Consider the following 24708-nt stretch of genomic DNA (forward strand, 5'->3'; position numbering starts at 1 on the left):
GGATATAAATGGTGTGCATTACGCTCCTCCATGTACCTGAGGTTAATTCTTGCACTTACTATTTATTCAGCCTTGCACTTACTGTTTATTCATGCGTACATACAGCAGAAGGAACACTGTATTCAAGGGCAGATAATATTGCATAGGATTCATATTGTTACTTAAGGTATCCTGCCTCATCCATAGTGGGCCCTATAAATAGGGAGGTCCTGGGGCTTGAGAAGGAGACCTAAATGTGGAGGACTTGAAGGTTCAGCTAAGCAAATTTCAATCTGCAAGCAAACACATAATTGATTCCTTGTGAACTCAGTTGCATGGTTTAGTTCATGAACACCAAAAGGGACTGAATCTTGCAGGGTTCAGTCAGTCCTTATCTTAGTAGGACTAGAGCAAGGTGGGTTTTTCTTAAGTTTTTGTTGTGTTGTTTTTTTTAAGGTGAGCTTTATTGACCTGCAGAGAAATGTTGCATGGATACACTTCATGAATTAAAATATCAAATTAGATTGTAATAATGCTTGATGCATTAAAAAAAATCTATTATAAAATGGCTAAAAATTGCTTATATCCTTTCAGCTTTAAGACACTGACTTACAAATCCAGCCTCAAGGTCCCAGCACCAGCAGTAGTTCACAAATCTGACAAAGCAAGCACGCGTAAAATCTCCCACCAGGATGGTTACGTAGGTCACCAGAATATCAGACACCGTGAGTCTTACAAATTCCTGCAATTGAACACAAGGAAAGAGCAATTAGCTACTGTAATTTAAGTGGTGCATCGGAAGACTGTATCCTCCCTTAATCGGTCTCTCTCCACGAGTGCCCATTAAACAGAGTAGAAGTTGGGTCTTTTCCCTGTCTTCTGACTTTTGGTGATGCTCACCAGCTGTGTATTTCAAGAAGCACAGGCTGCATTACAGCCACCAACTATCAATTGCTGGCTGGCCGCCTTGATCTAATTTTGATTATTTAGGGCTAATGTCAGTCGTTTTGTTCTCATTTTGGTTGTTTGGCTTTACAGTGCAGATGCTGAGTGCCGTTGGCAGGCTGTGATATACAGGAGGTCCGACTAAGGCCAGAAGGGACCACCAGATCATCTAAATTCTATGGCAGTGTTGTTGTAACTGTGTTTGGCCCAGGATACGAGAGAGAAAATTTGGGTGAGGTATTATCTTTTTAGTGGAACAACTTCTGCTGGTGAAGGATACAAACTTTTGAGCTCCCCAGATCCTCTTCTGGAAGTCTGGGAAAGTTAATCAGATTGTCAGAGATAAATACAAGGTGGTACTGATTGTTAAGCATAAGGAGTTAACACACATTGCAAGAAACCATTCAAAATGAAGTGGGCAGGTAACACCTCTGCAGTCATAGCACAAAGGAGAGTTAGTGGATTACAGATTGTTGTAATGAGACATAAAATCAGTGTCTCTATTTAGTCCATTTTTTGTGTCTAGCAGAGTTTTTGTTTTTTTTTTAATTTTTTTATGAATTTGGGCTCCCTAGCTCTTTTTTTTTTTTTTTTTTTTTGCGAAGGTGTTGTGCAGGTTTCCTTTGAGGACTGAAAGGTCCAATATAGAGTGATTGTTTTGTGAAAGGTGTTCGCTCACAGGTGACATGCTGGTTTTGTCTTGCATTATTTTTCTGTGTGAGTTCATTTGAAAGTGTAGTGCTTCTCTCATTTCACCTACATAGTTGTTGGGGCATATGGTGCACTGGATGAGGTACACTATATATTGTCATAGGCTTTTGTAGGACCCATGAATCTTGAAAGGTGTGTTGTGGGGGTATTGATCATCATAGCGATGGAAATATGTCTGCAGGTTTTGCATGTGGTGTTATGACAGGGGCTAGTGGCACTTTGAGTTGGTGGGTCCTGGTCTATGGAGAGCTTGCTTCAGATGATGAGGTTGGGGGGTTGTTTTGAAGTCCAGGAGAGGAAGTTCAGGAAAGATTTCTTTCAGGATGTGGTCCCCATCAAGTATGTGTTGTAATTGTTCAATATCTTGTCTGAGCTCCAGTGTGGGGTGGGGGTTGATAACTAGGGATGTGTGGTCAGTGGCTTTTATGCTATTTTGAAGTAGGTTCTGTGGGGAATTAGTGCTCTGTTCCATGATGTGATCTACTTCTCTGGTGTACTGTCCTTGTTTTGGTGAAGGTGGTTTTAAGCCGATAGAAGTTGATCCAATAAAATATATTACCTCACCCACTTTGTCTCCCTTCTACATTGTGATCCCAGGAAATAGGAGCAGGTCCAGTGCTAATTTAAAACATACACATGCTGAGGTGGTTTTTTCTGATTTACCATATAGCATTCTGCAAATATGCTCACAGAAAACTCTGAATTAATGTGGCTTACCCCATAAACTGTTCTATTATGAATTTCATTTTTCTGAACAAGTTGTGCTAAAACTTCCTTGCAATTTGTTGGTTGGTTTCAGAATCTCCCTTTGCATATTACCTACTCTTTATATTAAATACTGGGTGAAAGGTGAAACATGGTGAATAATAATAAATTAGAAGCTACTCTTTAATGTATGACCAAATGGATAATACAGTCTACATCACCAATTGCAATAGCTTCCAGTTCTGGCTGCTCAGGTTTTCTGAAAACCAGCCTTCTTGAAAGTATCCCAAGTTGGATACTTGGTGGCCACTCCTGAAAATTTTGCCCCAAATGAGCTTCATCTGTGAGGGGAGGAATGCCTGTAATTTCCTCTGTCAGTGGTAGTTTGAGCGCTTCCATCAGCTATGAGGAGGTAGTTGGCTCTTTGCAGGCCCCTATGCTGTACAGCAGTGCTACTGCATGGAAGTTTTTTAAAGCACCCCATATTGGTCATTTGGGCATCAAACTTCAGACTCTGGTAAAATTAAAAACAACCAAAAAAAGTATCCGCTAAGAAACTTCTACATATTATCATAGCTGAGGTCCCCAAAACTGCTTACAATGCCCACAGTTGTCTCCCAGCAAGGACCTCGAGGCATGTCTGCGGGATCAATAGGAGGTGGAATAACCGCACTGTCATTCATTGCAGATGAGTTATAGTAGCTAAGCAGGGTCCAGTGTGTGATGTTCTTTATCACTACTTCTTCAGTCAGCTAAAACAGAAGAGACACATGCAGCTGAAAACCTCTAGTGTTGGGCCTAAACTAACACACCAGATCAGAGCACACCTACACGTAGGGCAAATTCAGGCTCCAACCCAAATCCAGATAGGCCCAAGCTGTATAGTTTTTAATCTATCTAATGTGGCCACCACCATGATATGTAGGTGCCATCTTTAATGTAAATAGTGACCTACAACAAATCACAGCCAGCGTTTCACCCTATCTGTGATTTGGGGGGGGCGTGTCATAAATATAAAGGGAAGGCTAACCACCTTTAAATCTGGGACCAGAGACCCCCCCCCCCCCCGCCCTCCACCACCCTCCAGCTTTGAAAGTATCTTGTCTCCTCATTGGTCATTTTGGTGAGGTGCCAGCGAGGTTGTCTTAGCTTCTTAACCCTTAACAGGTGAAAGGGTTTTTCCTCTGGCCAGGAGGGATTTAAAGGTGGTTAGCCTTCCCTTTATATTTATGACAGTACATATGAATGGAAAAAAATCAGTAATATCCTATAGCAAGGGAGTCTTTTGTTCATGTTAGCTTTAAGAATTATGATCACACATGTTGGATTCTAGAACATATTATGGTTCTTGTTTTCTCTTTCATTATAGTGCTGCTTACCTTTTCATTGACATCATCCATTAGGGCCAATAAAAAGGTATAGAGGTTTCCAAGAAACAGAGCAAAGATACGTCCCAGCTGCCATTTCAATCCAATGCGAGGATGGTACTCCTCTAAGGCAGCAATGGTTTCAAACAGTGGAGGACAAAACATTCCTAGCAAGGACATAACAATTTCAACCTGCCAAATGAGGATACTGCTGTTAATAATAACAATAATGATATTTTCAGCACTTATCAAAAGTAGGTCTTACAGTATTTCATATATGAAGGCCGCTTCACTTCCTATGAAGAGAAAGCTGACATCTCTTTTCAGAGTCTGCAATTTTCCGTTAATGCAGGTCAGGAAATGTATTGTGATAAAGTTCCTCCTCTACCTTGGTGGGTCCTGCGCTTATTGGTGGATTTGCTCGCCTCAGAGATTCACAGTAGCCCTCAGTTTGGCCACTTTCATGGCTCAAATCTGCCTTTCACTCAGATAACCTCATCACTGGCCAGCATGGGGAAAAAAGAGTGAGAACAATCCCCGCAGTCTCTGCTGATCCACCATGTGGGTCGGGGAACAGCCTAGAGACCTTCCCCTCCAGTGGAGCCTCCTGTGTTGGATCAGGAGTTGGGAGGTTTGGGGGGGAACCCAGGCCCGCCCTCAACCTGGGTTCCAGCCCAGGGCCCTGTGGACTGCAGCTGTGCAGAGTGCCTTCTGGAACAGCTGTGCGACAGCTACAATTTCCTGGGCTACTTCCCCATGGCCTCCTCCCAACACCTTCTTTGTTCTCACCACAGGACCTTCCTCCTGATGTCTGTTAACGCTTGTACTCCTGAGTCCTCCAGCAGCACGTCCTCTAGCTCCCAGCTCCTTACTCACCCCTCACTAACCAGTTGCCCTGATTAGCCTGCCTTAATTAATTCTGGCAGCTTCTTGATTGGCTGCAGGTGTTCTAATCAGCCTGTCTGCCTTAATTGTTTCCAGAAAGTTCCTGATTGTTCTGGAAATGGGACCTACTTAAACTGGGGTTAATATATCTGCCTTCTATCACTCTCCTGTAGCCATCTGGACTGACCCTGTCACATATCTTTTCCCCCCCACCGCTAAACACCACAGGGTTGGGCAACTTGGGACGTTAGGCAGTGTACCAGTGACAAGCCAACTGCATTGCCATGGTGGCTTCCAGCCTGGTATTGTATGGTGAACTGGAAAAGTTGTAGGGACAGGAACCATCTGGTCACCCTTGCGTTCTTCTCTTTATTTCGCTGCATCCATTGGAGGGGTGAATGGTCAGTCACAAGGGTAAACCATCGTCCCAGAAGGTAATAACGTAGTGTTTCCAGGGCCCATTTCACAGCTAGGCACTCTTTCAACCATGACATACTTCTGCTCTCTCGGGAGGAGTTTCTTGTTGAGGTAGAGGATTGGGTGTTCTTCATCTCTGACCATGTGCGATAGGACAGCTCCCTATCCTACTTCAGATGCATCTGTCTGTAAAATGAATTCTTTGTTGAAGTCTGGGACTATAAGCACAGGGTTACTGCAGAGGGCTGTCCGTAGATCCATGAATGCTTTCTCTGTGGCATCTGTCCACTTCACTATGTCTGGACCCTGGGCTTTTATCAGGTCTGTCAGGGGACTCGCTCTGGTAGCAAAATGGGGAATAAATTGTCGGTAGTACCCCACCGCACCCAGGAATGCCCGGACTTGCTTTTTCCGATTTGGCCAGGGCCAATTCTGGATAGCCTCTAGTTTGTTTAGTTGGTGCTTGACCATGCCCCTTCCTACAATGTAGCCAAGGTATTTAGTCTCAGCTAGCCCTACAGCACACTTGGCTGGGTTGGCTGTGAAGCCAGCCCGTCTTAGCGTGTCCAGAACCACTTCCACTTTTTCCAAGTAGGTTTCTCAGTTTAGGGGTGTGAATAATCCAGGTATGCCGCTGCATAACTCGTATGGGGCTGTAGGAGCTTGTCCATAAGATGCTGGAAGGTGGCAGGTGCCCCATGCAGTCCAAAAGGAAGAACAGTATATTGAAACAGACCCTCTGGGGTAGAGAATGCCGTCTTTTCTTTCGCATCTTTGGCAAGGGGAATCTGCCAGTATCCCTTTGTTAAATCAAGGGTGGTCAAAAATCGGGCATTGCCCAGGCAGTCAACTAACTCATCGATATGGGGTATGCATTGAATTTGGATATCTCATTCAGTTGGCAAAAGTCATTACAAAACCTAGTGGTTCCATTGGGTTTGGGCACCAACACAGTCGGGCTTGACCACTGACTGTGGGACTCTTCGATGACTCCCAGCTCCAACATCCTTTTTACCTCTGCCTTGATCTCCTCCCTTTTTGCTGCTGGGACCCGATAGGGCCTTAAAGTTACCTTTGCCCCAGGGTCTGTGATAATGTGGTGATATTCTTTGGTGGTCTGACCTGGTTTGGTTGAAAACACATCCTGGTATCGGTTGATCATCTCAGTTACCTCTTTCTTCTGGTTTGGTGTCAGATCAGTGGATATCCTGATCTGCTCCTGCATGTTATTTCCCTGGATCGGGGTGTCTTGGGCCACTACACACGCCTCCCATTTGTGCCAAGGCTTTAAGAGGTTAATGTGATAAATTTGTTCTTGTTTCCAGCATCCTGATTGCCACATCTTGTAGATTACTTCCCCCACAGGTTCAATCACCTCATAGGCCCCCTGCCATTGGGCCAAAAGCTTGCTTTCTGCCGTGGATACCAACACCATCACCTGATCCCCTGGTTGGAACTGTCAGACTTTTGCCTGGCAATTGTAATGGGTTTGCTGGGCCTCCTGCGCCTTTTCCAAATGTTCCCGTACAATAGGGCAAAAAGAAAAGGAGTACTTGTGGCACCTTAGAGACTAACCAATTTATTTGAGCATGAGCTTTCGTGAGCTACAGCTCACTTCATCGGATGCATACTGTGGAAACTGCAGAAGACATTATATACACAGAGACCATGAAACAATACCTCCTCCCACCCCACTCTCCTGCTGGTAATAGCTTATCTAAAGTGATCATCAGGTTGGGCTGGAAATGGCCCAACTTGATGATCACTTTAGATAAGCTATTACCAGCAGGAGAGTGGGGTGGGAGGAGGTATTGTTTCATGGTGTCTGTGTATATAATAATGTCTTCTGCAGTTTCCACAGTATGCATCCGATGAAGTGAGCTGTAGCTCACGAAAGCTCATGCTCAAATAAATTGGTTAGTCTCTAAGGTGCCACAAGTACTCCTTTTTCTTTTTGCGAATACAGACTAACACGGCTGTTACTCTGAAACCGTACAATAGGGGTGACCTGGGCTATCCATTCTCACATCTGCAACACATGGTCAATTATATTTCTCCCCTCATTGGGTTCCTCTTCCCAGATTTCTTTTGTGATATCTACTATGCCACGGGGGTGGTGTCCGTATAATAACTCAAAGAGGAAAACCCAGCTGAGGTACCTCCCAGATTGCAAAATTACTTCAGTTCCTGGCATATCTAATTACTGTACCTCCTACAGTCCCAAAGTCTGAATAATCTGGGATGATTTGTGCATTTTGCCAGAACACTTATGTTGTTATCGGAGGGATGAGGTCAACAGAAGATGCTCCTGTGATCCCAGTGCTTACTAACCACAACTCCCATTTACTTTAAAGAGAGCGGAGGCCTTTCAGAATGAGGTCCAATCTCCTATTTTAATGTAGCAAGAATATTATAGAAACTAAGCTGTCAGCCTGTGCGTAAAATAATCTTTATTTTTTAAAAAAATGAGTGTCTCCTTCACACTTTTAAGAATATGTTGCTGACTAGAATGGAAACATACCTGGAACTCAGTTGTCTTATGAACCCAGCAATGATGTACAGATTTTGCCCTTGGTCACACATGTACAACACCCACTGACTTTAGGGGGAGTTGCACTTGTGTAGTCCCTGATAGAATGTGTAGGTTTTTCTAGTACCTACCGTACTGAGGGAGGGAATGCTGGCCAGAAGTTGGACATCAGGAATATCCCTTTTTCTTTTGGGAAAAATGCCATGAGATCTTAAAATATCAGCAGAAAAGCCTCAGAGGTTACAGCTGGTTGAAATTTTTCTGAGGGAACGTTTTTCTGTTGGAAAATGCTGATTCTACTAAATTGAAATGTTTTGCAGGAATGTATCAATTTTGTCAAAATTCTCACAGGAAATTATCTAAACATTTAGTTTGGACTTCATCATTTCAACTTTTATATATTCTAAATATAACAGAAGTTGAAATTAAGTGGAAATGAAACATTTTGAGAAGGTCAAAACAAAACACATTCAGGAATACGTCATTCCTTGAAAGATTCCAAGATTTCAACTTTTTGCCTCAAAATGTAACAAAACCAAATGTCAAAATCTCAGCATTTCCCACGGGGTGGAGATTCTATTTTTCAACCAGCTCGATCAGCAGCGGACAGAAGGGAGCTCAGTTTAACCTTTTATCTGAGGGGAGGGCACCTCTAACAGTCAAGGGACCCTTCTTATACAATACCGCATCTCAACACCAAGTTTGAGACTTGGGATAAAATTTTCCAAAGCACCTAAATCACATAAGCCCCATTGAAAATTAATGGGACTTAAGGCTTGGCTACACTTGTGAGTTACAGCGCAATAAAGGAGCCCCGGGTGCAGGAGCTCACTACCTGTCCACACTAGCAAGACACGTAGAGCACTCTGACTCCACAGCTACAGCGCTGCTGGTACTCCACCTCGGCGAGTGGAATAACGTTCGCTGTGCCCTCGTGGAGCGCCGCAGCGCCAGTGTGAACGAGGTGTTGCATTACTGTGCTCTGATCAGCCTCCGGAAACGTCCCATAATCCCCTTAAGTCAAGTGGCCACTCTTGTCATTGTTTTTGAATCTCTGCAGGAATGCAGATATGCCCTTTGAAAGCTCCGTTTCTGACAGCCGGCTGCTCATCTGCTCCGAGACAAAGCAACCATTTGTGTGGAATGCTGTGTGTGAGAGAAAGAGAGGCGCGGGGGGAGGGGGGTCTGCTGCTGTCTGAACTTACAAGACAGCATGCTGACATGCTCTCAGCCCCCCAAAAACCCACTCTCTCTCCTCCACCCCCCTGCCCCATTTGAAAAGCATGTTGCAGACACTTGCATGCTGGGATAGCTGCCCATAATGCACTGCTCCCAGTGCTGCTGCAAGTGCCAAAAAGTGGCCACGCCGGTGCGCTTGAAGCTGTCAGTGTGGATAGACTGCAGCGCTTTCCCTACTGCGCTCTACGAAGGCTGGTTTAACTCAAAGCGCTCTACATCTGCAAGTGTAGCCATGCCCTTAGTTACTTAAGTCACTTCAGCTATGTCTACACTGGAGGTGGAGGGAGGGAACAACCTTGTGACAGAAAGTCTCAGAGCCTGGGTCAACTGACTCAGGCCTGCGTGGCTCAGGCTGTGGAGCTAAAAAACAGCAGTGTAGACGTTCCCGCTTGGGCTGGAATCTGGGCTCTGAAATCTGGCAAGGTGGATGGGTCTTAGTGCCTGGGCTCCAGCCCAAGCAGGGATGTCTACATAGCTATTTTTAGCCCTGTACCACAAGCCCAAGTCAGTTGATCCAAACTCTGAGACTCACTCCCTCTGCCCTGCCCCGTGTTAGATGTACACTTTGGTGCTTTTTAACATTTTAACCTTAATCCTGATGTGGGATTTGAACCCACAATCTTTTGTCTTAGCAGCTATCTTCATGCTAACAATTACTACACTTCTTTCCAAGGAAAGTTAATATTACAGAAAATCAGAAACAAACTCTTCTTACCTCATTTCTTTCATACCATCCAATGTTTTGCATTTTTGAAAAAGTCTGGGACCGTTTAACCACAAAATAAATGAGGTAGCCACTTCCACACAAGCAACATATGATAAGCACATTTGCCAGAACCCGAAGGAATCTTCTCAGATGGATGTTCTCATCTTTGTTACTTTCTTGCTCATCCACAATAGACTCCTTTATAAGTAGATACATTTAAAGAATTGTAGCAGATACATAGATTCATAGTTTAAAACCAGAAGGGACCATTAGATCATCTACTCTGACTTCCTGTATATAACAGGCTATAGAATATCATCCAGTTACACCATGCTGTTATTGAGGACAATGCCTTGTGTTTGACTAAAACATATCTTCCCAGAAAGGTATCCCATCTTCATTTGAAGACATCCAGAGACGGAGACTTCACTTTCCTGGGAAGTTTGTTCTAATATTCCAGAAGTTAATAATAACCCTTACTGTTAAACATCTATGCCTTCATCTTCCAGCCATTGGTTCTCATTATGTCTTTCTCTGCTAGATTAAAGAGCTGTTTAGCACCCTTTTCTCCCTGTAATCAAGCCACTTCTCAATCAGTTTTTTGAGAGCTATGACTGTGGAATCATGGCTTTTTGGACATCTAATAAACTCTTTTTAAAGCATTCCCCCAATTTTCATTCATGTTTTTATGTTTAAAGATTTCCTCTCAATTCCACTCAACGTTTTCCTCAGCTTTGGGAAAAATTTGGACTTTTTGAAGCATATATTTATTTCTGGTGGGGTTGCCTGGATTGAATGTAATCACATCATGATTAGTAGTCTCTAGGCAACCACCAACTTCCAGTCCAGGAATAAAATTGTCTGTCTTTGTTATAGTGAGGTCCATAATTAAGTTTCTTCATGTTGGGTACAATACTATCTGCATTGGAAAATTTTCTTATATATACAATTTTTTAGAAACTCTAAAAACCTCTACTATTGATCACACAGAACCTCCTGCATACATATCCCATAACACAATTTTTCTTTTCACACACGATAGCTGGGTGTTCAGGAGTAACTCATCCTGTTCTCTGGTTTGATTTGGTGGTCTGTAACAGGTCCCCACCAGTACCCACTCCTGTCCTCTGTTAGTGAGTTAGCATATTAATCCAAATGCATTCAAGATCCTGTCCTTCTGAGTTATCAGCTAAAAAGGTGTCATTAATATAGAGTGCTACCCACTTTTACCCACTCTGACCTTCCTAAACAGATTGTAACCAGTGATTTTAACATTCCAATTGTATCAAATTTCTTCTCATCAATGAGAAATTCCAATTCCTCTTGCTTGTTGTCCAGACTCCTAGCATTGGTATCTAAGCAACTGAAAAATGTTTTTCCTTCAGATTCTTTGTCACATTAGTTCAGCTTGTTCTCCACTCTGTGAGTTTGAGTTGTAGCACATTTGCCTTCTTAGCACCTTCCCCTTGCCTTGTTCATTTATTGCAATGTTTGCATGGGCACTTATCAGACCACTGGAGGAACAAATTTGTGCTTTCAAAACCAGGGAGATTTCTGTCCAAGATGTTTGCTTAGATTACAGCTGAGTAAAACCATTGTTTCAAAGCATTACGAGGGATTTTACCCACACTCAATCTTTTTATAAAAGCCATTTACCCCGGCTTGATGTCGCATTTTTCTGAATTGTTAGGATCCTAAATCTTCCCTACCTACCTGCTTACCCATACAATAAAGGAAATGGTCCAGGCTTTTCAGGATTGAGCCAAAAGAAATTAAAAACAAGAAAACCCACTACTTTGGCAGCCTGAGCCAGTAATTTTCTCTGGAGAGTTCCCAAAAGTTTTACCAGCTTCAAGGATGAACTTTTTAACAGCAAATATTAAAATAGAGAGGACTAAAATGACTAATGCAAGCACTCCAGATACTGTTTGCCTACTGTTAGACATTATAAGCCCTAAATCTAATATACCTTTAAAATTGGCTCTTCTGTTGTAGCAAAGATCCTTCTGTTTTTATCTATGCTTGATGCACATGTGACCTCCCTCGTTCTCCAAGGTCTGTCTTTGAGTGTGACAAATGCAGACAATTAAGTTCAAGGATTTTGTGATGTAGGATTCAGCTCAAGAATTTGTATCTTAGGAAATTGAACATAACCTTTAATTACTGACTTCTCCTTCCACAATGATCTATGCATTTGGTTTTCTCCGTGTGTAAAACCATTTTAGGTGTGCTGATACCTAAATTGCTCTTTGCTCCTCTCAAGAATTCTAGAAATGTTTTACCCAGTCCATTTTATATTGGGCTCTTCTATGCACAGAGTTCATCTCAGCTGGTTGACTTTTTAATTGAAACTTGTTTTTAATGAAAAAATGGCTTTTTGACCAAAATGTTAATGGAAATTTTCCATAACTCCAAAACTGAATGGGGGGAGGGGAACAATGTAAAGTTAAAAGTTATTCATTTTTTGTTTGGTTTTAAGTTAAAATGTTCAGTGTTTTGCTTTTCAAAACAAAAGATTGTTAGCAAAACCTGATATTTTTTTAAAATTGAAAATAGTTTTGAAAAATTAACAACTTTTTTCAATTTTTGGCTTATGGATTTTTATTGAAAATCCAAAACTTTTCATGGGATATTAATTTTTTTCTGCAAATAATTGCCATTTTTCAACCAGCTCCACAGTGGATCGTCTCAATAATTGCTTTCTCCATAACAATTTTCTTTGGAATTAATACAATATGGGCCAACCTTTTGTTCTCAACTAGACCAGTATAAATTTGCAATGATTCCATTAACATCAGTGGCATTATTGTGATTCACACCAGTATAACTGAAGCAGAATTTGGCTGGTATTGTGTAACATGGTAGTCAAGACCCAAATGCAAATGTACACACACTCCTTGTCTGTCCCCTCTTTTACATAAACATGTAATAAGCTAAACAAAGAATTTTTGGCAAAGAGACCTCCCCTCCCCCTCCGCCAAAATCCCCTTCATTCAAATTCAGCTTGTATACTGGCAGATTGGGTTCATTTTTATTTCTAATATAACTCTCACAACCTCTATATTGGAATTAGAGCTGGACTCCATACCAGATCCTTGGATCTGAATCCCATTGTATTTAAGAAAGTTCATATTAATGCATCATGGCTAGGGCTAATCTCTCTAATGAGCTCTGTGATAGAGTATCAAGACTTAGTACTTTGTGTGGATGTACAGCACAATTCCACAGACTCTCTTTGGCAGCCAGAGCAGCTGGATCTCATTTTAGCTCCGGAAGATAAGACCTTTGATTGGAGATGAGAGAGAGAGCAAGGAGGAGAGACGAGCCCTGTAGGCAAAAGCCCTGGGGATCACCATAGGTGCTGGAATTAGGGGTGCTGGGGGTGCTGCTGCACCCCCAGCTTAAAGTGATTTTCATCATATGCAGGGTTTACAGTTTGGTTCAATGGCTCTCACCATTCCCACTATACAAATTGTTCCAGCACTCCTCGGGATAACCAGCCTATGAAGGAGCTTGGATTAAGTTCAGTATAGAACTGTTTATAAGCAAAATCCTATTTCTTAAGCTGAGTCTCCAAGGCAGCAAGCTAAAGCAAATGCCAGCAAGGGCATGAGTTTGGACAAGAATCTATCGTGTGCATGCTGTGTTGGGAAGGAGTGGAGCATCCCATATTGTTCTTGAACTTGGGGGGAAATTAGCATCTGGATCCAAACTTCTCAGCTCTGCTGTATCTCTAACTGAAACACATCAGGGCATATCAGAAAGATCATGCTTCACAAGAGTATCTCAGTCCCTTGCAATTGAAAACCACTCACTTATTCCTCACTGACATCCCTACTCCATTCCCCAGAGGAAAGTTAAAACAGCTATAGTCTTCTTAACCCTAAATATGGAGCTCAGTTCATCACAGAACGTATGAACTAGAATCACCATGGTTAATCATTTTATCCCAGGGGACCCCTTAGGATGCTATATAGGTTTCCAGGTTATTGTCTAATTTTCCCCTTGAAATGCTACTAAGGTGGATTCTGGTAGCATCTCCAGAGGCAGAGAACTCCCTATAGAGAAAGTGTATGTCATTTGGATATTACCTTGAAGCTGGTTGTAATAGATGCAAATTTGTTGTCTGCAGTTTCTGGGTTGCCAATGAGGTAATCCCAGCTAGTGAACATTTTCCAGCTGAAAGTGAAATTGTTGTCATCCCCATCTCCTGTGTTTTCATTGGCATTTCTGGCCATCCTGTGCGATGACACAAATGGCAATGTGTTTACTTGCAGTATGTTATTCAGCCACTAGATGCCCCTGTGTGCTATATAGAAATTCAGACAAGTTGTGATTCCTGGTAAATAAGGAAAACAAAGCTGGGACTCAAGTTATGTGGCAGTATCTGGTTTGTGTCTGGTTGTAGCTGTTTTCTTTAAATAAATACCTCTGGTTTAAGAAGGACTAAGTCCATATATCATGATGCAGATCCACTATTCATTACAAAATGATAGCTATATTGGAGGATTTTTAATAACAGTAACATCAATGAAATTTAGGGGGATTCATAAATAGACCAGGAGCAGAATTATTTGTATAGTGCCTAGGACAATAGGGTTCTCGTCCATGCCTAGGCACTATGGCAATACAAATAAATGCCACCATCATCATCAAACTGTATCTGTACTATTTTGCATGCTATTTAGATTAAGGAAAACAAATTTCTGATGCTGTCAGATATACCAGCTACAGCATGATGTTCCAGAGAGATTTCAATGGTTACACAATGCTGGAGTAGAGTACTTGCAGTAAACCAATATGAGGAGGGGGCAGGGGGGGAAGCATACTTTTTAATCAACACAGGAGCAGATACGTCTTCAATTCTTTCTCTCTTTTATTTGATCCCTGAAATATTTTGTAATTCCTATTAGAGTTTCTAGCATAAATCCCTCCAGTATAGATGAGACAACAGATGTTGAGATTTATGGTAATAATGTAAATGTACAGCACATCTGAGTGTCTGGATATATTTCTGTGCTTCATTCCAACAAAGGACTCAAGATTTTGTGTGCACTGAATAGCAACACGCCTGTTTCAATAAACATAAAAATCCATTTGGCTTACACTTTCCTATGGGGAGGAAGGATAGTCTTGTGGTTAACTCACATGATGTGGAGTCAGCAAATTGTCTGTGCAAAAGCATGAATAGAACTTCTTTCTGTGTGACCACAGGCAAGTCACTTAACTCTGTGCCTGTATTTTTCCATCTGTGAAATGAGGTCAGTAACATCTATCTCCAGTGTTTTGGGAGGCTAAATTAAATCTTTCTGAGATCCTGGACTAGAAGGTGATAGATTAGTGCAAAACATTATTATTCTGCCCAGTGCAGATTGGTTTGGGTATGCATCTGCTTTACTCATTAGAGTTTGGTTCGAATGTGTACTCATTATGAACACCACACAGCTCCTATTGGCGTCAGTGTGAGGTTTTGGGGGTGCAAGGAATGTAAGAGTAGGCTCTTTGGTGAAGTAGGTCCTAAAAGTCTTCTGAAATTGTCACATGAATTCCAATCACCTGGGAACTGGACTGAAAGTGCTATGCCACGTCCCTAAATCTGCTATTTTAACAATAAGTGGAGGAGAAAGGTGAAATGCAATAGAGAGTAGTTTGAATTTCAGAGAAAGAGGCGGGAAAAACACTAAAACCAAAGAACTATACTTACGATCTTATAACAACCATCAGGCTGTAGCCAAATACACTAACTCCAACCATGAAATATGCCATTGGTAGCCTGTATTTCAACCAGCCAATTGTCCGTTGATTATTATAGTAGCCATAAAAAAGAGCAGAATATTTGATATAACCCTAAAGAAAAACAAAACAAACAAAATCCAACCAATAAGTTTGATTCCTTATCTGTTACATGGATTTCTCTTACAAGAGTGAAGGCCATTGCATTGTTTTAACCTTTCTTGTAAATGTTGCAAGTTAAAATAGTCATTTTAACGATGAAGTTTTTTAGTTCTACTCTTTTGGGTTAATCTTTGCTTTTTAGCGACTAGCTTCTGAAACACCACTCCATTGCTATCCTTATCAAATGCCTGTGATACACACACTCTGCCCCTCTACTGACCAGAAGAACCTGTCTAGGTGAGTGGAAGCAAGTCAGAGGGTGAAATTTGAGGTCTGAGCTGAACCTGTCCACCACTGAGGCCTTGTTCTCCCCCTGGGAATGACTCTCTTCTCCCTGTTTTACACGTCCCTTTGATGTAGTTGTTAATTTGTGCCACTCTTGGTTACTAACATAATCCTGGACCAAACATCCCAATTTTCTGAAAACTCTGAGGTGAATCCAAAACAATCGCATCTTCCCCTCCCCCAGGTCCCATCACACCCACTTGAAACCTTTTCTTCTAATTGGAAAATGATTGACTTTCACCCCAGAGCATCTGCTTTTATGGCTTAGTCTGCATTGCAAATTCACCTAAGTCTAAAATCAAAACGATCTTGACTCTTTTCCATGAAACCACTACTCCGATGGACCATCAGATCTCAGGAAATGTTCTTCTCGTTTCTGAAATGGAGCTGTGTTTTTATTACATACACAAGTAGATATTCACTGAGTTCCTAGAAAATCTTATTTCTTTGGGCATCAGCAGATTCTTCCCCACTTTTCTGTAATAGCCGATCCATGTTGACGAGTACTGTAGCATATTGTACATCTTGTCCATCTCTTCTGCTTTGGCTATTCTACCCTTTAACTGAATATTTACTGGATAGTAGAGACCTGGCTACAGGGCCGGATTAACTCTCCTGTGGGCTCGGGGCTGTTAGATTTTTGTGGGGCCCCTGAGGGTTTGGAGTAGGGGAGTGAACTCAGGCTGGGACAGGGGATTGCGGTGCAGGAGGGGGTGCAGCTCCAGCTTGGGGGGGTGGGCTCTGAGGTGGGCCAGGGATGGGACAGGGGTTTGGGATGCAGCAGGAGCTTCGGGGTGTGGGCTCTGGGTGGGAGTTTGGGAGCAGGAGGGGGCTCAGGGCTGGGACGGGGGTTGGCGTGCAGGTGGGGGTGTGGGGTCTGGGAGGGTGTTTGGGTGCAGGAGGGGGCTCCAGGCTGGGGTAGGGGGTGTGGGGTGTAGAGTCCGGCTGGGAGGTGCTTACATCAGGCGGCTCCTGGCTGGTGGCACAGCAGGGCTAAGGCAGGATCCCTGCCTGCCCTGGCTCTGCACTGCTCTGCTCCACGAGGTGGCTGACATGTCCGGCCCCTAGGCAGAGGGGCCAGACCATGCTGCATGGTGCATGCTGCCCGTGCCCACAGGCACCACCCCCGCAACTCGCATTGGCTGCAGTACCTGGCCTATGGGAGCTGCGGAGCTGGTGCTGTGGGCGGGGGCAATGCACAGAGATTCCCTGAACACCCCTTGCCTAGGGGCCGCAGGGACACATCAGTGAGCCAGTGCTCGCGGCTCCAGCCCTGGGGGAAGGCCGGGGGGGGCACTGAGACTTGGGGACCAGTGTCCGGCTCGCGGCGTGGAGACTTGCCGTGGGCCGGATGAAAAGAAGCAGCAGGCCGCATCCGGCCTGCGGTGCCCCCCTTAGCCCGAGGCCCTGGGCTGCAGCCCCTAAAGCCCCCACATTAATCCAGCCCTGCCTGGCTACAACATTCTGGAAAGCTCCCATCTGTGCTTCTGATCAGGACTTCGGAACAATGAAAGCAATATCCTAGGCTGTACACTTGACCCAGTTTAATCAGTTCTTTGTAAAATGATGGATGCATTCAGTAAAACTGTTAGTTATTCATGTGCTTATTAATGGGAGATTTCTAGTAATCCAGGCCACAACACTGGCTGCAGAGTTATTTCTTCCTGATTTCCAGCAGGTGGAGGGAACACTACAATTCGGAGTATAATGCCATAGGTACAGCATGACCTTTTGCATGTCTCTGCCATTACTGGGGAGTCTTTGAGAGCAGAGAGCAACACAGCAGCTGGTATGGCAGCAACACAGTCCCTTGGAAATGGTAGAAGATTAGATTATGGGGGAGAGATAGCTCAGTGGTTTGAGCATTGGCCTGCTAAACACAGGGTTGTGAGTTCAATCCTTGAGGAGGGCCATTTAGGGATCTGGGGCAAAAATTGGGGATTGGTCCTGCTTTGAGCAAAGGGGGTTGGACTAGATGACCTCCTGAGGTCCCTTCCAACCCTGATATTCTATGATTGTGTATGGTGGGGAGGAGTAAAGTAAAAAGCCTTGTAAAATAGAAAGAGGACCATTCTGGAGTTCATTAGTGCAGAGTGAAACTCAAGCCTGAAAATAATCTTCCTAATGTTTTAGCTTTCTGGTCTCTGGTCAAAAATTGTACGGAACATCACACCGCATGTTCGGGTTTTTTTAAAATTTTTTTTTCCTTCTGTGATACATGTAGTCTTATGTCCAAATGAGATCTATTCTTTTCTAATGCTGTCATCAATTATGCAACCCACTTGCTGCCAAAGTATTCCCTTATTCATTATTGTGTTGAAAAATATTTTTTCCAACGTTGTGTCTGTTAGAAATCTGTTTTACAGGGATTGGTGATGTTGACGCTTTTTCTCTTCATTTTAAATTTACTCAAGTTTTTTTTCCCCATTGCACCACACGTATGGTGCACACTGTAGTAATAAAGGGTGAGTCTCTGTGGATGTTAGTCACAGCTGCACAGTGTGGACGTGTGCCAAGCAAAAGGCAAAAATTTGGCAGCTAATTGTAGATCTGCTCTTTGCCCTAGCGTGGTCACACATGGCCCCATCTCAGAACAAATTTCCTTAGTTGTTATGTGCGGAATTTATAGACATTCAAATAAAAATACCAGCTGCAGGTCAGCAAAAAATTTCCCTCTGTCTTGCGGTGGGTTTTTTCCCCTAACAAGACAGACTAAAGATTGCTGCTACCTTCCTTTTTTAATTTTTAAAGATGCACTGCTCGTTCTACGCAAACATACTCAGATTACCGATAATTAGCATTGAGCTTCGGTAAGTTTTAAACACTAACAAGTCGGCTTAGGGAATGGGGAGAGTAAGTCTAAAACTCCAATAAGGTCCTCAATTAAAAATGAGTGGGACAATATCACCGCTGTATCAGGTTGTTCAAAACAGACATTTGAAGACCTGCTAATAAATTGACCTACTTTCAGATTAGTGGTTTTTAGAAAACATCGATGATGATGATCTTTCTGGAAGTACCACCTTCAACAGTAGTTCTCTGCAGCATTGGATAGTGTCTCAACAGCACTTCCAGAAATACCATCTTTTATTGTCCGACCTCAGGAGAGGTATCATACAGAACAGAACCTACTCACCCTCCTGCTAGTTTTCTCCGAGGGCTGATTTAGTAGCTTGAAGGTTTCACAACGGCACATAAGCATGGTGGCCTAAATTTTCAAGTGGGACTACTGATTTTTTGGTGGCACCTCAATTTTTGGCTGCCCAACTTCAAACTCCTTTCAAGGGACCTGATTTTCAGACAACCGGGGGGCTCAGAATTTCTGAAAACTAAATCCTTCAAGGTGCCTCAAGTTGGGCACCAAAAAGCGGAGGCATCATTTCACTAGACACACTTGGAAATTTAGGATAATGGAGATTTCATTTCCTAGTTTGCTCCACTTTGTCTATTCAGCAAACTCCTATAGTGCCTGCCACTTTATTTCTGATAAGTGGCAAGAGCACCTCACCAACCTTCTTCTGGCCCCTCATTTCATGGCTCGCTCTCTCCATTTATTGCCATTTATGTGAAGATGCTTTCTGCTTAGACATACCTAAATTTTAGAGGCAGTGCGCACATGAGTTTGACATTCTGGCCCCACTGGGAAAACCTGAGCTGCTGTAGGATGTGGTGCTGGTAACTAAGTGGAACTCTTCCCTCGGAATCAATACTGAACCTATGCACTAGTAATTAGTGAAGTGATTCTTGTTTGTACAGAAGTCCTGGATTTTTTTCAGGATGAAAGTCACTAGGTAAATGTAAATTGATGATGTGATACTTGGTCTATATTGACTTGCAGTGCAGCAGAGATGTAACTATTAAGCGGTCTTTATTTTTCCAGAATCTTTCCTTGCCAGTAAGTCTAAGTCACTTATGTGAACCTACGTCAGTAGTGCCAAAAGTCACTGCTATCTGATGATTTATTCAGTGGCATATGTGAAATGAGTTGCTTTCACTCCACTTAGTCGTGGACAGTTATCCTCGCTACAAAATTATTATTGCAAATCAAACTAATAGGCCTGCCTGTTGTAATTCTAATAAAAGAAGCCAAGGATTGAGATATATATAACTTCAGTCTCCCAGGGCTACAGATAATTTTGTTTTTTTAAGGTATAGAGAGAGCAGGTGTCTGATTCTGATTTCACTTCTCCCAATGAAAGACTGATGTAATTCCATTGATTTCAGTGGATTTATTTGTTTTATCTTTTTGTAAAATGAGTATTAAATCTACAACTTGAACAGCCACATGCTCTGTAATTGTGCATGTGCACCCATTTTTTAATAATAAAAAAAAAAGCAGCAGCTTTTTCATGCAGAACCAACAATTGCATATATATATGTGCAGTATGTGCATTCAAAACACATTTGTGTACGGAAATCCTCTAAATCCATATGCAAACAAATGCGCGCACACAATAGATTTTGGTCCAAAATGTTTTGGGGATCCAAAGCCCATTGATGTCAATGGGAGTCATTTCATGTCCCTGTCTGGGGAAAAATGTGTGTGTGTTAAAACTATAAAATAAAAAGATGTAATCAACATCTGGGACCAAATTAATCACTGTAAACCTGGCAATTTCAATGGAGTTACATCAGGGGTGAATTTTGTTCCTTTACATATTAACACATCTTATCTGCTTTGGAAGAGTACAATACATACCTCAAAATCCCAAAGGACAGAAAAATCCATAGCGGTAGCTTGTTCAGCTCTGGGTACAGTTTTTCTAGGTATACTTCCATATGGGATTCCCATCAAGATCTAGGTGAGGTTTATGAAGACATGTTTATAGTATAGCAGAGTGTATATCACCTTTAATTTTTCCACTAACTAAATATTTTCCTTGTAATAAGATACAACCAGACAAAGGGAAGTTTTTAAAATGTGGAGCAAATTCACACACAGGATTATTTAGCAAAAGTTATAGAACTCCGATTGCAAGAAGTGACTCAACCTGAATTAGCACATGCACATTTAATGATCCCCATAAGCTTCCTAATGCTTCCCAGGACTATCAAAAGTGCAGAAAATTCTGTTGTTTCATGATGTGTGTAGATTATGGCTCTGATTCACCACATTGTCTTAACATTATCTCAACTTCGGGCATGTGAATTGTGCCATTGAAGTCAAGTTAGCTGAACTTAAGTTCTTTGCTGAATTGGGATTTGACATGGTGAGAGTGTGTTTTCTGTTGCCATGTTACAATGACTTGCTGCAAATTGCTCTGAGAATTTGGGAGATTTTAGAATGATTTCTTCTACAATTTAAAAATTAGTAGTAAAAAAAGAGAATCTCTCGACCAGTAGGTTGAAGTTTTACCGGCCCTGATGTTGCTAGTTCTTGTGGGAAGGGTACAAACTTCCAGATCTGGAATCAACTGTGAATGACATGAGTGAAGAAGATGGTTATCTAATAGAGAACACTTTCACAAGAATGCCGAGAGACACAATGAAGTCCTAGTCCTACTGAGGTCAATGGGAGTTTTGCCATTGACTTCACTGGGGCCAGGATTTCATCTAGAGCCTGATTGTGATCTCAGACTGGTGTAAATGAGGAGTAACTCCTAGAACTAGACCAGTGAAAAACTTGCGTGAAATGAGAATTGGGCCCTATATTGTTTAACCACCACCCTTTTACTGCTACTACTTTGATGTTCATATACCATGTATATCGTAAAGTCCATAAAATGTGATTGTAGTTGTGATGGGTACATTGTTAAAAATGAAGAAAAAACCCAAACCAAACCACCCACCACCCCTAAATAAAAGGGGAAAGTCTTAAAAAGGGCTGAGAGATGGATTTGGAGACTCTGGCAAGTAAGATCTATTCTGCAGGAATAAACATAGGATGGAGGAATCTAAATTAACTTGCAACCAATTCATGTCTTCTCTGGACCAGATTCTATTCTTGCTTACTCTGGCATAAGTCCAGAGCAATTCCAATTATTTTAATGGAGTTACTTCAGTGTCTGAGAGAGCAGAATTTTCCCTCCCCCTCTGTCTCCTCTGTTTTCTCTTAGTAATCTAGTGGTGATGCTGTTGATAAAATGTTTTCTATGTAACCTGAACTAGACTTATTCAAGAAGAGCCATTGGCTGCCATGCAGATGGCTCATGGATAATCAAATGCTCCTGGGCGGTCAAAACTTGATCTGAGTACATGCAGGATTCCAGATACTCCTTTGTTTTCATTGTTCAGAGATACTGATGTTGTTGGCACTTCTCTGTACATGAACACTGGTAACCCGGAGTTGGTTTAGGGCTACAGTGAAAATGGCTTAATGCTTTATGAACATATAGATTATGAAATGCAGCAACTAATAATGGGATGGTTTAACTTCTTGCCTCCTTTTATTGTTTTCATCTGTTACTAAACTGGTGATGTAAAGTGCAACCCGAGGATAGATGATGTTTCTTCATATTGTTTGGATATATTTGGTGTCATTCAGCTCCCTCTTCAGTGTGGTGTTGTAAATAAGGAAAAGTGCTTGTGATCTGGGTCTTTAGTGATCCAGAATTCCAGAACTGCCTTCTCTAGATTCTGATGGTGGAATGGAAGGAATGGCCATGTTTGGGGGCAGGGGGATGTGATGGATCCTTTCATCTAACTTTTCTCTTTTGATGCCCCTTTAAAAGGGTTTGCCCTGATCTAAAGCAAAATTGTTCTATGATGTAGTGGTGGAATGGCACACAAATCAATTGTTAGAGGAGGATGAAGCAGAGCATTGCTGGGGTTGGGCTTGGACTTTGACATTTTTATGGTCATATTTTCAAAATGCTCAGCATTGGTCTAGCTCTATTCCCAGTGATGTTGGAGTTGAGACTAATTATGAGTGCTTCATAAAATCCCACCAATAGTATATACTGTACCTTTTAGAATAATTTATTTTTCTTCTCCATGTCACAGCACCATCTGAAAACATTCCGAGTGAATTTTCCCAAGAGTTATTGGAATAGTCTCTCTGGCTAAATACTGCCTGGGAAATGGACGCTGCTAGAGAGAGGAGCATGTCTGCACAGCAACAGCTTCAATTTAAACTTCACTTATTTGGATAGAAGGCTCCTTTGCCTTGAATTTCATGGGTTATCTCTCTCTAATGCAACAAAGGGATTAGTTTTATCCGTTGATGAAGTATTCTTCCCTCAAGAGAAGCCAAGATCAGCTGAGGGGCATTTGTTCATGCTTACAGATAGCTTTATACAGTACTTGAGTTATGAAATAATCTCAACATTAAGCAGTTGTAAATGGCAGGGGTCAGGAGGGCAGCTGGTATCAGGAAGGTGACATGAGAACAGACTAATGCCATGGCATCTCCCAATAGCATTGTGCAGGGTAGGACTTACAGCAAGACCAAGATTTATCAGAATTGATTGGTAACCCTTTAATTTAAGGGTTGTCTATGAAGGAGTCATAAAGAGTTAATATATTTATAAGTAGGCTATGGTCAGTGCACAGCAAAGTCTAAGTGGCTCATAAATAGTTTAGAATACATTTGCAGCCTGAAGCAGACAGAGCACGTCCATCGCTTCTAATGCATTTGTTTTGCAAGGGTTATATACTTAGTTTTAAAGCCATTTATAATTAAATGGTTATTGCCCAGCTCCTGTATACATTGTAATAGTTTAATGCACCATGAATAATATACATACTGTATAGACAAAACAGGCACAACTACTTCATCATACAGAAATGTACAATTCGTAAATAAAGAAAATGCATTTGTACTGTTCACTTTTAGTGGTTATGCCTGTCCATGCTCAGAGGATACTTTCAATTTGAATGGCTTTTATTTTAGATAAAGCAAACAACAAAATTAAAGAAGGGGAAAAAATTGCAATCTCTATCAGAGACCACACACTGTCTTTCCTCTGTAATAACCTGCATTGAACAAGAACATCTGGCAGTCTTGGTGGATAGCAGAGCCCTTAGACACAGCACACAGAAACTGAGCCATAGTATTCTATAGCTAAATACACACATCTATTTTTAAAAGGGGCATAACTAAGTATTTCCATGATACTCTTCTTTGGCCAAGCCTCCTCCAATAACAATGGAAAAGAGTAACAAGAAAACCCTTTCTCGTGAAGAAACAACTGGCTGACTTAAGATGTGGAAAATGGGGGTATTTTGGAAACCAACAATTATTGGTTGTTAGAGGATTTGGCAACTCTTATTTATTTTATGCGTCCTCTTAATTTGAAACAACCTGAGAAACTATGCAAACCTTAGTCAGACTTACCACTTACTAGTCAAGCAGCGATGTCAAATTAACACCAATAAGAACATTAGCACCAGTAAGAACTTTTAAACCACATCATTAAGTATTTTGTACGTACATTTTATAACTCCTCAATAGGCAATCGTGTAATTAAATATTACCAGTATGTTACCTTTACTATGAGATATATATTTTACAAGAATGTCGGGATTAAGAAATGTGTTTGACAGTGTCATATTGTCACTATGGTTTTCTTAATCACTTTTGGAAAAGTACATCCTGGATTTCTTATAGATATGATGGCCTATACTTGAAGCCAATAGAATTCTTGAGTTCTGTTTTTCACTCAGCCCAAAATTTTCAGCAATATGAGCCTAAAATTAGGCTTCCAAATCCATGTTTAGTTGCTTAAGAGTGGGATTTTTCAAAGGTATTCACCCTACACTTGCCCTGAAAGGGTTAATGCAGACTGAGAAGGGGGTTAATTAACCCAACAAGTCATAGCTAAGGGGAATCCAGTGGCTAAGCAATCCCCTGATTGAATGAGGAAGCCCAGCTGAGGAGAAATGAGTTGGGTTGGGGATTATAAAGGCAGGAAATCGGCCACAGAAAAGGGGTTTCTGGGAAAGCCTGCAGTCACTCCCTGGGAGAAGGGAGGTACATTTGGGCTGGCAAACCTGGGGGCGGGAGAGTAAGAAAGGTAGCAGAGGAGTCAGGGAAAAGCAGCAAGGTCGAAATGGAACAGGCCTTAACTGCTGGCTAGAGGGTCCCTATGCCAGAACGCAGAGTT

At 42.0% G+C, this 24708-nt stretch overlaps 1 protein-coding gene across 1 annotated transcript in view; it reads right to left on the reverse strand.

Annotated features, from left to right (window-relative positions):
- TMC2 (transmembrane channel like 2) overlaps positions 1-24708 on the reverse strand; it is a 52582-nt gene that overhangs the window by 17515 nt on the left and 10359 nt on the right. Inside the window, exons 7-13 of the mRNA XM_043538835.1 lie at positions 20364-20462; positions 15189-15331; positions 13576-13723; positions 9494-9682; positions 3720-3899; positions 2940-3092; positions 593-721 (exon numbers count right to left, since the gene is read on the reverse strand). Of these exons, the coding sequence (XP_043394770.1) occupies positions 593-721; positions 2940-3092; positions 3720-3899; positions 9494-9682; positions 13576-13723; positions 15189-15331; positions 20364-20462 (1041 nt within the window). The remainder of the gene's footprint in view (positions 1-592; positions 722-2939; positions 3093-3719; positions 3900-9493; positions 9683-13575; positions 13724-15188; positions 15332-20363; positions 20463-24708) is intronic.

This window comes from Chelonia mydas, chromosome 2 (genome assembly GCF_015237465.2).
Source record: "Chelonia mydas isolate rCheMyd1 chromosome 2, rCheMyd1.pri.v2, whole genome shotgun sequence".
Taxonomy (NCBI): domain Eukaryota; kingdom Metazoa; phylum Chordata; order Testudines; family Cheloniidae; genus Chelonia; species Chelonia mydas.